The sequence below is a fragment of the Diorhabda sublineata genome, chromosome 2 (assembly GCF_026230105.1).
Source record: "Diorhabda sublineata isolate icDioSubl1.1 chromosome 2, icDioSubl1.1, whole genome shotgun sequence".
In the NCBI taxonomy this organism is placed as follows: Eukaryota; Metazoa; Arthropoda; class Insecta; order Coleoptera; family Chrysomelidae; genus Diorhabda; species Diorhabda sublineata.
This window is the reverse complement of record NC_079475.1, coordinates 12,654,651-12,667,876: the sequence shown is the minus strand read 5'-3', so window position 1 is coordinate 12,667,876 and position 13,226 is coordinate 12,654,651. Positions and strand designations below refer to the sequence as shown.

General features: G+C 31.8%; 2 protein-coding genes across 2 annotated transcripts; one reads left to right on the top strand and one right to left on the bottom strand.

Moving 5' to 3' along the window:
* Nucleotides 1–2,442: 2,442 nt before the first annotated feature.
* On the bottom strand, nucleotides 2,443–9,577 carry LOC130453243 (protein ST7 homolog). The gene is made up of 4 exons (XM_056792872.1): nucleotides 9,190–9,577; nucleotides 8,683–8,889; nucleotides 5,250–5,470; nucleotides 2,443–3,423 (listed from the first exon to the last, which is right to left on the bottom strand). Exons 1-4 carry the CDS (start codon nucleotides 9,374–9,376, stop codon nucleotides 2,521–2,523), a joined length of 1,518 nt encoding a protein of 505 aa, XP_056648850.1. The 5' UTR covers nucleotides 9,377–9,577; the 3' UTR covers nucleotides 2,443–2,520.
* A 308-nt stretch (nucleotides 9,578–9,885) lies between these two features.
* LOC130452872 (transmembrane emp24 domain-containing protein 3) lies at nucleotides 9,886–12,465 on the top strand. The gene is made up of 3 exons (XM_056792358.1): nucleotides 9,886–10,188; nucleotides 10,343–10,588; nucleotides 12,088–12,465. The coding sequence occupies exons 1-3, from the start codon at nucleotides 10,045–10,047 to the stop codon at nucleotides 12,316–12,318; spliced, it is 621 nt and encodes a 206-aa protein (XP_056648336.1). The 5' UTR covers nucleotides 9,886–10,044; the 3' UTR covers nucleotides 12,319–12,465.
* Nucleotides 12,466–13,226: the final 761 nt, after the last annotated feature.

Here is a 13,226-nt window from a genome sequence, read left to right as displayed (position 1 = left end):
GGCCTCGTGAGGTTTCTTCAGGAGACCCAGAAAAAAATCAATTTCCTTCATAAAACTGACTGTATTTGGAATGCAACATACCGTATAAAAATTTTAATAAAACCATTACTGGGTAGCTGGGCGTAATGAAGTGAACCTCGCACTTATAAAGTACCCGCTAGGTTTCTTTTCTGGATCTAGCAGATCCAGAAAAAAATCAATTTCCTTCGTAAAATTATTTTTATTTCAAACGTGACACACTATATAAAAATATTAATAAAACAATTACTGGGTAGTTGGACTAAATTTTCTAAAGCTTCTGGAATAATACTTTTATTGACACACTTAGAACAACGTTCATTTTTAAATTCTATTGCAAAAAAAATGTCATTAACCATCGATACTTAAAAATACACTCAAAAATATAATCATTTTATACGTACCTGAATAGCATAAAATCGGTATATGTATATTTGGTTTCATTATACTCGTGGCAAATCTTTTTATTAGTGAAAAATCCGGCACTATCCACATGTGTCCACTGCCTGCATTCACAGCAACGAAACCACTTCTGGTTACCTTTTACGCAAAAAATTTTGCGCAACAAAAAATACAAAAGGCGTGACTATCATCATCTTTTTCTAAATTTGGTAACCCATACACGCCTTTATTTCTATTTGGCATTTTCTTTTTCTCTTAACTCCAACATAAATTAGCAGCTGGTGAGTACTGCTGAAGTTTTTTTCCTTTTCACTAATATTTCGGTAGATGTGGTACAATGATGGCTCACGTACTTACAACTGATCCATTTCGCGAGCAGTTCTTGGGTGCATTTCACGACATCATGTTCATGACCACGATCTTTCCAGTTTCACTTAGTCCTTAGCCTTAGAATCGGGAACGCAAGTAGAATGGATTACGAGGCGTTATACCATCGAGATAAATATTAATGAATGGCAAAACAGAAAAAATAAAGCGGAAACTTTAAGAGGTTATGTTATAATTTGTAAGTTATTGCATTTTTTAGTAAAGTGCTTACTTGATTTACATTAAAGTACAATCAAAATATCTTCTACTAGTAAAATATATGGTGGTGCGTCACAAGAATGCATCGAAAGTACTAATAATAACCCAGAGTTAAATTTTCATAGTTGCAAACTGTTTTGAGTTTTTAAAAATTCCGCTAGTTCTTTCTACGCTCACTTCGATCCACATTTTGACAACGTTCGTCGTAAACGTTAGTCATGACGTCATACGTGACATTCTCGCCGCGACCACAACGATCATAATGGCCATGTTATCAGTGTCATATTTGAGCGGGAATTTTAAAAACGCTAATAAATCATAGTATGCCATTTTAGGCTATCCCAACCATGTCTCAAATTTAACAAAAACAATGATATTACAAGTGTTTATTGTGAAAGCAAGTAAATTTTAGCTGTAACCAACGAATAGCTGTGATTTTTTTAGATTGAATAGTGGTAGTTGGTGTTCAATTGAAATTGCTCGAAATCGTAATAAAGATCATATATTTTTCATTGAAATTTATTTATTTCTCCTCCCAGTTCTCCCATCCAAACAGAACCAACCCACTATTCTGTTAGTGATACAAGCTGTAAGTATTTTATTTAAAGTGGGTAGGCATGTGATAGGTCCGTACTGAGTGGGGTCAACCGTCTGGGAGCTTTTTGAAGGCAAATAAGTGGAACTCAGTGCTAAAAACGTTGGAATATCTTCTGGGTTCTGTACGAGGTGAGAAAATTGCTTCGCTAATTCCCTGTGTACGATCGGAAATTTCTTAGACCAGAAGTTTTGGATATTATTACCTCCTGCTGCTTTCCAGTTGTTAGTATTTTGCATTACGTCAATGTAAAATATTTAATCGCATCTCTTCGACTGCTATCCAATCGGCATTTGTTTTGTGGATTTTAGGAGTTGACCACAATGAGGACCAATACTTTTCCAATGTCTGTTTCAATGGTATAGGTTGATTGGTGTTTTTATTGGGTGTAGCTACAAGCTTCCTGTAAAATACTTTTTAGTTGCTATGAAACTTATTATTTTGTAGCTTCTTTGTACACTTAATGTATCTTGATAAATGTTTGGACTTCGCTTTCAGCTTCTGCTGAAGCAAATCAATATACTCACGCAAATGTTGTTGGTGTTCTGGATGCAGTGTGCGAGTACCTATTTTCTTGAATATTTTTCTTATGTGGTTTCTCAAGCGTTTAGAGGCTTGTGCACATTCTTGTACTCCTTTAAGCGTCCTAGCTCACTCCTAAGGGTATCGATGGAGCGTTCCAGGCGGCGTTACCACCAAGGTTTTTTGGTGTTATTATTATTATTATTATAGACTGCTTTTATAACATCTGTGCTACCATGCATTTTGAAATAAAAGGTTACTTAAAATTATAGGGAATGGAATAAATATCTTGGTTAAGAAAATTTGAGAGCTAAATTGTGTCGTTTTTAAATTGATTTTTATTATCGCGCTAATATACAAACAAAGAAATCGACAAAAATATTGGAAATTTTCAAAATTTAAATTCGTATCAACTGCTGGAGTAAATTACTAGGTAATACTGCTTCAACTTTTTCATACAAATAATATAGTGGCATTGACATCCAGCTGACGACGGATTTGGCGAAAATTCCCATTAATTCTGGATACTGATGAGTCAAAAGAGCTAAAAGAGCTGTAAAAGAGCATAACCCTGCCGTAAAAATGATAAAAAAAGGTAATTCTTTTTTCGGGTAAACTGAAACTTCGTGAAACGCTGGAAGTAATTCTCTGTCTGCACATTCCGTACAAGTAGGATAAGGATAAAATAAATGTCCCCTTTCTAATGGGTAAGGGAGCATTCTAAACGTCCCTTCCCATGTACAGTGCAAAAGGTTAAGGGCACCTTCCACTGCTTTCCAATGAGACAAGTGGAAAAATGCATACGCTAACGCTTCAGAATCACCACGTTTTAAAACGTGTTCCGGTGGCAAAATTAATGGTTTCATTTCTAATAAATATTTAGGAACGTGAGGATTGAATTCCACCGCTCGATGTATAGCTTCGACAGCGGCCATTTCGGCTGTATTTAACCCTCTTTTACTGGCGATATCTGGCGAAAACTTGTCTGCGACTATTCGTGCTTTTAATAGGGCAGCCGTATAACAAATTGTTGCGGATTTCGGTAATGATATATCGTCATATCTTGCTAATACTGCTTGGACGTCCGCGTATGCTTGAATTTCCAACAAAGCCTCTATCAAATTTTCGTGAATATTAAGAACATTCATTATCGGAGGTACTTCTTTCGTTAAATCTCGGAACATTTTGATGGCCTCTTTGAGTTTACCCAATTTTCTGGCACACATTGCTAAACGACGTTTTATGTAAATTAAAACATTTGTGTCTCGTCTATGTTGAGCTTCCATTAAGGTACCTTGATGCTGCAAAAATAAAAAATATATATAAATATAACCAGTATTATGAATGTTTAAATTATGAACCGTATCGGTAAATGGAAAAAGAATATAACTCCAAAAACCATGATACAAAAAATATACAAGCTACAAGAATTATGGTTTGATGAAGACTGAATAAAACGTACAGAAAAAGAGGGAAAAGAAGAATATGACAGTCAAATTGAAAAAAAATTAAAGAACATTAAATAAATAAAGGTATTAGAAATTTTTTATCAGGGGGCAAAAAGAAGGGAAATCCCAAACAGACACAAAGACAGGAATATTTCAATGAACTGCTGAATGATAAATAGAAAAACGAGTTAGAAGAAGAACAGACAGAGAATGCGAACCAGTCTCTGTAGAAGAAACATCATCAAAAGCAAAAATAGAAGAAGTAATAAATGATATTAAGAATGGCAAAAGTGCAGGTAGGATTAACAACATATAGAAACATGAGCAAGTGAATACCAGGGAGGTTTAAAAAAGGGGAAGTCAACTAATGCTCAAATTTTCATTCGGAATACACTCCAGAACAATAACTATGACTAGGAAAGTTCCTTTTGTGGATTTCAAGCAAGTGTATGATACAAAAGTAGAAAAGATTTGTTCTAGGTGCTAGCAACACTCGGAATACCTAAAAAAATACCACCTTTGGTAAAAATTGCACTGAAAAACAACGAGAATGGAGTAGCAGTCGTAGGAAGCCCATCGGAACATTTTTGAAACAAAAAGAGGATTTAAAGCAAGGAGACCTTTTATCAACGGCGCTCTTCAAACTTTTACTAGAAATTGCTTTGCAGATTACCATAAAATGTAATACTTGTGGTGTAAAAACTAATGCTTGATTGTAGTACCTTTATTTTGTGTAAGTTAAATGTGTGATTTATGTACATGTACATTTTACAAATATAGTAAGTATTTCGAATTAAAAGAACTCATGTAATTATTATAAGTATTTTTGTTTTCAGTAATCAAGGCAAGAGTTGCTAAGGGGAACAGATGCTTCTGGGCAGTCTAGATGGCGCTCAAGTTTAGAGAACTCTCACTCAAAGGTAACAAACAAAGACAATAAACCGCCCCGTAGTCACATACGGATGGACTATGACGACGATAATAGGTCCTATTTGCGAAAACGGTGCACAGAGAAGCCAGAGGAAAGCTGAACTAAGACAGATGTATCGCGAGCTAGATTTAGTGGCATCTGATGTGGCTGGGACACATGTAGAGAATGCCTTCTGATCGATACCCTCGCAAAGCCTTGTATGGAGTTCCTGGAGGGCGGAAGACCGCGCCTGGTTGGAGGATCTGCTCCGGCTAGAGTTTCGACCTTGAAGGCACCATGTTCAGGACAGACAAGATTGGCAGTCTATTATTGAGAAGATCCTGGTTCTTAAAGGACCGTAGCGCCGGTTAAAAAAAAAGATTTTTATTTTCATGATATGGTTGGTTAGTATAGAATTTTCAACTTATATAACTACATCATATTACTGCATGATGTATTAAATATGATATAAATTTTCTTTTTTATATTTTTCATAAAATAAAAATCAATTTTTCCTCAATTATTAATGCATTATATATTTTTTAATAATTTTTGAAAAATTATGCATTTAGGGGTTGATCTAGTACTGATCTTATGTTTAATCGTTTATGTATAGGTGACGCTACGGTTATGCACCATTCGCTTTCAATGATTTTCTAAAATAAATTAAGTAAACCGTCAATTTTTGATAACCTTAAATACAAGTACATTATCCTCGGAAAAACAAAATATTTTCTAAAAAAATCAAGGGGATTATAATTTTACTTACTTGTAGTGCTTGAGATTTTCTATAATTACTTTCGGCAACTTTCATTGCTTGCCTTAATATTTTTTCTGCTTCGGTAATAGTCGTAGCTTCTTCTTCGGCTAATAAAATATAAGCTGGAGCACATTCAGGATTCTTCTCGAGTGCATTGTGGGCAGCTTTTAAGCGAACTGTAGGGTTTCGCTCTCTCCAAGCCGTTTGCATTATTTCATATTCTGATTTGCCTAAAAAATTTGATTATAACATAAATACAACTAAAATAATTTGAAATATAAAAATGAAATGATTAGGATGTCCAATCATTATAATTTTTTACTAGTTTCATTCTTAAATGCAGAATTAGATATAATCCTACTTTGCATAATTTTTTTTATTGGTGAAATAAATCGAAGTGACATAATTCATGTTCAAAATTAAAGGAAAAATGGTTAAAAAATATTAGCAAAAAACAATATGATGGACATTTCCATCATGCAAAGTTAGATTAGTACTAAATAGAAATAAAAGATATCATTGGATATTTTTTATTATAATTAACAAAACAAGTATTATTAGTATTTAGACATAAATTGCCTCCACATCTTGTAGAATACTCTTTACATTTAGGATATTTGCACCCACACACTGTTGGCCAATGTTCAGCACGGAGGTGGAGAATCTTTTTGATTGCATTTCATCCTCAAGGGTGCCGATGCTTGTACGACCTCGTTTTGTCTCTTTACTGGTTCGTTTATTACAAAAAACAAAGGCTAATTAATTTCTGATTTGACTCGTTTTTCTTATGGTGCTTTTTCTATAAATTACCCACACAAAAAAAGTAGTTTTGTCCATAACATGTACCATGTTCCTTTTTTCCATATCAATTTTTTTGTCGATGGGATAACTGAGTGAATAATTAGATTGCTGATCATTTACCTCCTCAGGAACAAAAGGAGAATCTTCATCTACCATTATCAGCAACTACAGTTTCCTCAACTTCATTAAAAATGTATCCAGATATGATCAACTTAAATTGAACTTTTTCTTTTATATAATTTTTGGGCAATATTGTGATGGAAATTTCCACCATCATTCGAAGGACAAAAAAAATATCGTTAAAAGCATTTCTCGATTTTAGAACAGTGACATTAATTATTTATTTTTAAATTTTTAGTTCGATTATAAGTGAAATTTATAGATGGCGTTTACTGACAAACTTCGGTTTAAACGTTACTTCGGTCGGGGGGTAATTTAAACTTCAGTTTAATGAGGATCCGAACCTAAGTTTCTCAAATTGTTCACATTTTTTCAATATTCTAAAGGATTTTGGTATAATGATTCAAGATTTATATTTTATATCTGATGAACTCGACGATGATGATAAGGAAGAAATTATGAATATTGTCGACTGCGTTGAGAAAACAAAAAGTTATTCGCCTTTAGCAAATATATAAATTGTGCCACTTATTTTTGAAAATTTGTTGTGCTTCTATTGAAAATAATTCTTTATATTTCTTCCACAAGGTTAAGTAAAAGTACTACGTCATTATCACATAAATTGCAAGCATATGGGTGGTGTAGATCTGGTTGATTCACATATAGGACGTCACAAGGTCACAATGATATGTATAAAGTGATATTTCAGGTTATTTGGCTTGGATTCTGCACAATAGAGTGAATAAAGCAAAATAAGATACAATTACACAAAAAAACATATTAAATATTTAAATTGTCTCTTTTATTTTTCAAATTTGTTTTGATTCTATCGAAAAACAGTTTTTTGTATTTTTCCAAGAGCTTAACTAAAAGTATTACTTCATTATCAGATAAATTGCATTTACAAATTGTTCTTTGTTCATTTTTCTTTATAAAACTTTCTTAAACAATTCAACTTTAGAGTAAATATCCAAAAAAATTTGGTTATATTTGTGACAACTGGCAGAAAAATGTGTTTAATTAGTTTAGTTCAACTTAATCTCCAGTTTTACGCTTGGTTGTAAAATTGGCCCTAACCATAGCGATTTGAACTACGATTTATTTGTTAAATCATACAGGTTTCAATCTTACGACAAAACCATTGACAAAAATAATAGATGTTAATTTAATGTCCCATATTTTGAAATTATTTTGAATTATACAGTTTGTATGACTCATATTTTTGGAAGCCTTTGATATAAGGGTTTGTCATGTTATTCAGAGCATTATAAAATTATTTCAGATAAAAAGTAGCTTTGAAAGTGTAGGCATTCCTGAAAAAATTCTGTTTTTACATCATTAGAGTACATTTGTTCCAGGAAACTAGCAATTCTGTTAGAACCAATTGTAACATACTCAATTTTGTACAAAATGTAAATTTCTCCCTAAATCCGTTATAGGCTTTGTGTCGTTTTGGATAACACGATTTATTACAAGGAGAAATGTGTTAACTCTGGAGTAATCACTCGCAGCCGCGCGCGATTTCAGCTTCTCTTTGGGAGCGGGGGGGTACAAGAATTAAATAAAAAAGAAAGAAAACAAGTAAAACTGTGAATTACAACTTTCTATATGCGACTGGTTAGTTGTCTTCCCTTAAGGGGGTAATCTGGTCTAGACATTTGAAATTTTTTTTATTTCAGATCACTACAAGGGCTGGAATCATATCAACCAGGGTGCACTGTTTTTTTGTAGCCCCTACTTTACTGGCCTGTAATTTATTGAAATTCTGATTTTTTTATATTCTTAAAAAGTCAATAAATATTATAAAAAAAATGGATAGTGAAAATATTTTTCTTTTTATTTTTAGTTTCAAATATGCCTAAAATTTAGGCTTCTAGATCAGAACACAAGCTTAATTTAGTCACTTCACTGTTTCCTTAAAATTTTTCTTGAAAGTAAGAAACCACACTTGCTAACAGCCATTCCAATATCTTCATCAGGTGTTTCTTCAAATATTTTTTTGTTTGTATTTTTTCCATTTCTCTAGTATTTTCTTGCTATACATTTAATTCCATAGCCTTCTCGTTTAAATATTTTATAAAATCTCATGTACAGCTATAAAAAATTTGAGGAGTTACACATAAAGATAAGCAATGTTGATCAAAACTTGTCTTCTCTGTGTAAACAATATATTTGTTTTTAAATTTTGTAAATTGAAATGTAAAAAAATGAACTTTGCCACCCCTTAAAATATGCCACCTTAGGCTACAGCCTACTGGCAAATCTACCACTGTCCACAGAGCATAATTCTCAACATTGTATACATACAAATCACTGAACTAAACTCACTTCTAATTTATCATCTTTAAGACACTTTCTATGTAGTTTGAATTGAAGCATTTTAGTATGCTACTACCCATTGGACATCCTATATAATTCAATATTGTAACTTAAACATAACCTTAAATCCACATTACTCATTAAAAGAAAACATAATTTGGCTTTTTCTTTATTTGCAGATTTGGTACATTTAGATACATACCTGCATCTGCTTCACACGTAAAAAACGTTTGGTGGTCTTGAGCAGATAAATTCATATCATAATATGTTAACGGCTCTTTATTTGTTGCCCAATAAAATCTCTGATATTCAGCTCCTCTGTAGAGATTCAACGGATTTCTCCATACTTTACATTCTGGTACTTGTGGTTGAACATTTGTGGATGTCCCATTATTAGGATTACTATTATCTAACAACAAATAATTATTGGTAATTTTTCAGTTTGAGGAAAACTATGTTACATTAGCAAAAACTTCTTAGAAACCATAATTATTGTGGGCTATAATAATAGGTTACTTAATATATGTCCATAACTCAGTTATTAATTCTAACGTTTTCTGATAGATTGCTGTTTTACTCTGTATATAATACAAATTATTTAATTTTTTGAAATTTGAAGTCTTAGGTATGTAAAATTCTTATTGATTAACCAGTTTAGATACAATATTGTGCTACGGTTATCATATTAACAATTTTTATTTTAAATTACCGTAATCACCACTAATCCAGGGGCTAATATGGTTTATAGATATTTGTTCAATAAATGAAGTACCATATTTTCGAAAATACCACCATTCGAATATCAAAATGAGCCCGGAGATAAGAGACGAAGTACCAGTAAGAGCAACGTAGAATTTCGGTGTTAGAGTACTTAAAAACATTGTAGAATCCCACATTTCATGAATCCTTTTAATTTTTAATTAATACCTATTAATATACTTATTTATCAATATTCTTCAGTTTACATATGGAACTACTCCATGTTTCTTTAAATTGACAACTTAAATGTCAATATATGAAAACAAACCAGATAGAAACTGTGATACCAAAACAATCTGAAAGTATGGAAGCTAATAGCTTGGTTACATGGTACGAACAACCGAGTTGGTTTAGTCATATTGCAGTGCATTTAAATAACTTTCAGTGGGAGTAGGTCATATGCATCCCAATTTAGTAAAAACATTTTTTGTTTTGAATCCCCATCGTCTCAAGCAATCATTTCAAGTCAACAGCATGCAACTTTTTAACAGTTGAGGCAAGTCGAGCTAGTCGGATGTGAGTACATAAGAGCAGTAACCAATGTCAAACTAGCAATTCACTCTCGTATAGCCGCCAGATCTTAAGGACGACGATTCTTTTATTCTTCCTTCCTATCTCTTATATTTATCTATGGATTTTTAGTGACAGAAGTGTCCACATCATTAGTTAGGTTATGTCAAAAACGTCATCTTATAATCTTTTCCACATAAACTTTTTTCATGTTATTGCAGTTCATGGGTTTAATATTATGATATTCAAGAGAATTTGAATCATACAAATAGGGATATACACAAAATTCAAAAAAATGAGATTTTGGATAATTATTTTAATAGTAGAATTCTGCCAAATTTGTATAGCAACGGAATTAACTTTCGAATTACCCGATAGTGCCAAAGAATGTTTTCATGAAGAAATAAAAGCAAATACAAGTTGTACATTAGAATACCAGGTAATTAAGATAATTTAATTTTGAATGGACGCAGTTTATTTCACCTAAATCTTCATAATTTATATTACCTCCATATATGTGTAAAATGATTTTTAAAATAAATTTATTAAGTACTGTGGCAGTATATAAGTAACTGTTAATTTTGCTATTATAGGTTGTTACTGGTGGTCAATATGATGTTGATGTAGTTTTAGAAGATCCTAAAGGAAATGTGTTGTACAAGCAAGTTCGAATGCAATTTGATACACATACATTCATTGCTCAAGTGCATGGTATATATAAAGTATGTTTCAGTAATGAATTTTCCACTTTCTCACATAAACTTGTATATATGGACTTCCAAGTAGGAGATGAACAGCCTTTGCCAGGAATTGGTGATCATGCAACTGTATTAACTCAGGTAACAATTATTGTATTCAATATAATTTATTATTAGCTATGCAAAGTTATATGTTAGGTGAAGTATTCGCAATTTATAGCACCTTTCTTCCAGTACTTTTTGCTGCAAGCAGTGAATTTTTCATCTTAACCCTTGAAATAAGTAGCGCCCACTACTTTACAATCTTGACAAAGTGGACATTGTACCAATTCTACAAATGATGAGGTCGAAACAGAGCTAGAAACAAACCTTCCATCAACTGAGTGGATTCAATAGTTTAACATCACTGGAAATATCATGGAAAATCCTAATATTACAGGAGATGGAGAAAGAAGAAATGGGAGAAGGAAATATAATAAGGTTTATAAAAGTGCAAAGACTAAATGGGGCTGGACACAGCTTGAGAAGGGAACCTACAGAAATATGAGAAAGACAACACAATGTATATATCTATGGCCAAGAGGTTGAAGCCTATCAAGGGATACCTGGAGAAAAAATTGAATAAGATACCAGAATCTTAGAAGTAATAGACTGAAAAGCAAAATGTAGAAACAAGAAGGAATGAAAAGAAATGAAAAATGAGGCCAGGGCCAACAAAAAATTATAACAAAAAGACGAAGGGAGTAATCTACCCTACTAGATTAGGCTTACAAAGGGCTAATCTGATCTAACAGATTGAATGGCATAATGATGATGAATCAAGCTATTATCATCATAATGTAAAGTTATATGTTAGATGAATGACTTGAAACAGATCTTCCATCAACTGAGTGGATTCAATAGTTTAACATCACAGGAAATAACACAGAAAATTTTCAAAACAACATCAAACATCACAATGGCTTCACTCACACAAAGAAATTTTGAAATCAAAGGGATATTCTGAGGATTACAACAAGGAGTTGAAGAAGAGCCAGAGACCCTACTGAGCATTAAAGTAGCTCTGGAAGCATTAAATTATTGGAAAGGTCATTCTTTTATCATGGGAATGTCTCAATATAGCAATAAATGAATAAAATTCTTACACTATATTAAAAATGTATGTACAGCATTAACTGTAAGAAGTTATTCAGTGACTGCTGAAGTATGAAAAATGTGATATGTCATATGAATTACTTTCTTCCTGTACATATTTTTTATTTCAATTCTATGAATTTTTTTACATGTATTTACAAAGTGTTTTTAATTCATTATTTGTTATTTACTCAGTTAAGCTATTTAATTTTAAAATTCATTATCTATATGATATGATACAGGTAAACAATTAAAAAATTATTAGTTCCATTTGTTTTCAGATTTTAGACAAACTTCTTATTATTAACAACAAATTTTCATGAGAATTGGTGTATCTAATTGACAAGTATTTATATTTGACAAAGCCACAAATGAAATTAAATTCCTCATATTATAAAAGTTGTATATAAACTATCTAAATATTTCACATAAGGTGTTAGATCCAACAACTTTTTTTTGTATATACTTCATGATAAATGTCATAATTTTTTTTATTATTTTTTAAGATGGAATCTTCTACTCAAGAAATACATAAAGCTTTGAATACAATGTTAGACTACCAAACACACCATAGGCTTAGAGAAGCACAAGGAAGAAAACGGGCAGAAGAATTGAATGAAAGAGTTTTGTGGTGGTCAATTATGGAAACATTGGCAGTTTTAACAATTGCTTTTGGGCAAGTTTTTGTTCTAAAGAACTTTTTCACTGAGAAGAAGCCTTATGCACCATATAAATAAATTTGAACTGTGTACAGTAGTTTTGTTCAAAATACTTCATAGGATATCTTGTAAATATTTGTAAGGAATTACAAATACAATAAAGTTTTTCTTGAATAAAAAAAATCGTCGCGGACACGGCAATATTTGCTATCTCAGTTTTACTCATTTTTCAGGGAATCAAAAAAACAGCTTCTACCTTAGCTTAGGGCCAATTTTACAACCTAAGGTAAATTTGAAGATTAAACTAAAGTTTAAATCAAAATAAACAAGATTGTCTACAATTTTTCCAATATTTGTTTTAAAATTGAATTATTTGAGAAAGTTGTATAAACATCAATGAACAATTTGCAATTGCAAGATTCGATATGGGACGACAATGTTGATAATTTCTTTATAATCATCTTCGAATTCATAAAATGTTAATCTTAAATTATTTTACCAAAATAATTTGAAAAAGTGAGGTTCGAATCCTCCGTTCCACGTTAAACTGAAGTTTAATCTACCCCCTGGGTAGTTAGTAAAGTCAATCTGTTAGATGCTAAGAATTTTGAAGATATTGTATTATGATACATTTAGTATATTTCATCTCGTTACGTTTAAAATATTAGTATAGCTAGAACTTTTTACAAGTTATTGTTTTTGATTTTGACAAATATATTAATACAGTACGAAAGCGGAACAAAATCAAAAATATTTTTCCCACGAAGAAAGGGGAAAATGGATTAATCACTTATATCAACTGAAAGTTTAAAAAAACATACAAAATAGCCAGGACTTATTTTTTCGCCTCTTCAAAATATGACTGTTTCAAAAATACATTCATGACCGAGGTTCTGAAATCGCAATTCATATTATTTCAGTCACCAAAGGAAAGATTTACCTGAAATAAGACTTCTCTACGATTTCAACTCAATCGAATCATTAGT

Bases quoted from the DNA above. Each gene is read 5' to 3' on its own strand.
- LOC130453243 (XM_056792872.1), bottom strand. From the start codon at position 9,376: ATGTGGGATTCTACAATGTTTTTAAGTACTCTAACACCGAAATTCTAC. The intron at 8,890-9,189 runs GTAATTTAAAAT...ATTTGTTGTTAG, and splicing joins CTGGATTAGTGGTGATTACG to ATAATAGTAATCCTAATAAT. The intron at 3,424-5,249 runs GTAAGTAAAATT...TTATTTTTGCAG, and splicing joins GAAAATCTCAAGCACTACAA to CATCAAGGTACCTTAATGGA.
- LOC130452872 (XM_056792358.1), top strand. From the start codon at position 10,045: ATGAGATTTTGGATAATTATTTTAATAGTAGAATTCTGCCAAATTTGT. The intron at 10,189-10,342 runs GTAATTAAGATA...TTGCTATTATAG, and splicing joins GTTGTACATTAGAATACCAG to GTTGTTACTGGTGGTCAATA. The intron at 10,589-12,087 runs GTAACAATTATT...TTATTTTTTAAG, and splicing joins ATGCAACTGTATTAACTCAG to ATGGAATCTTCTACTCAAGA.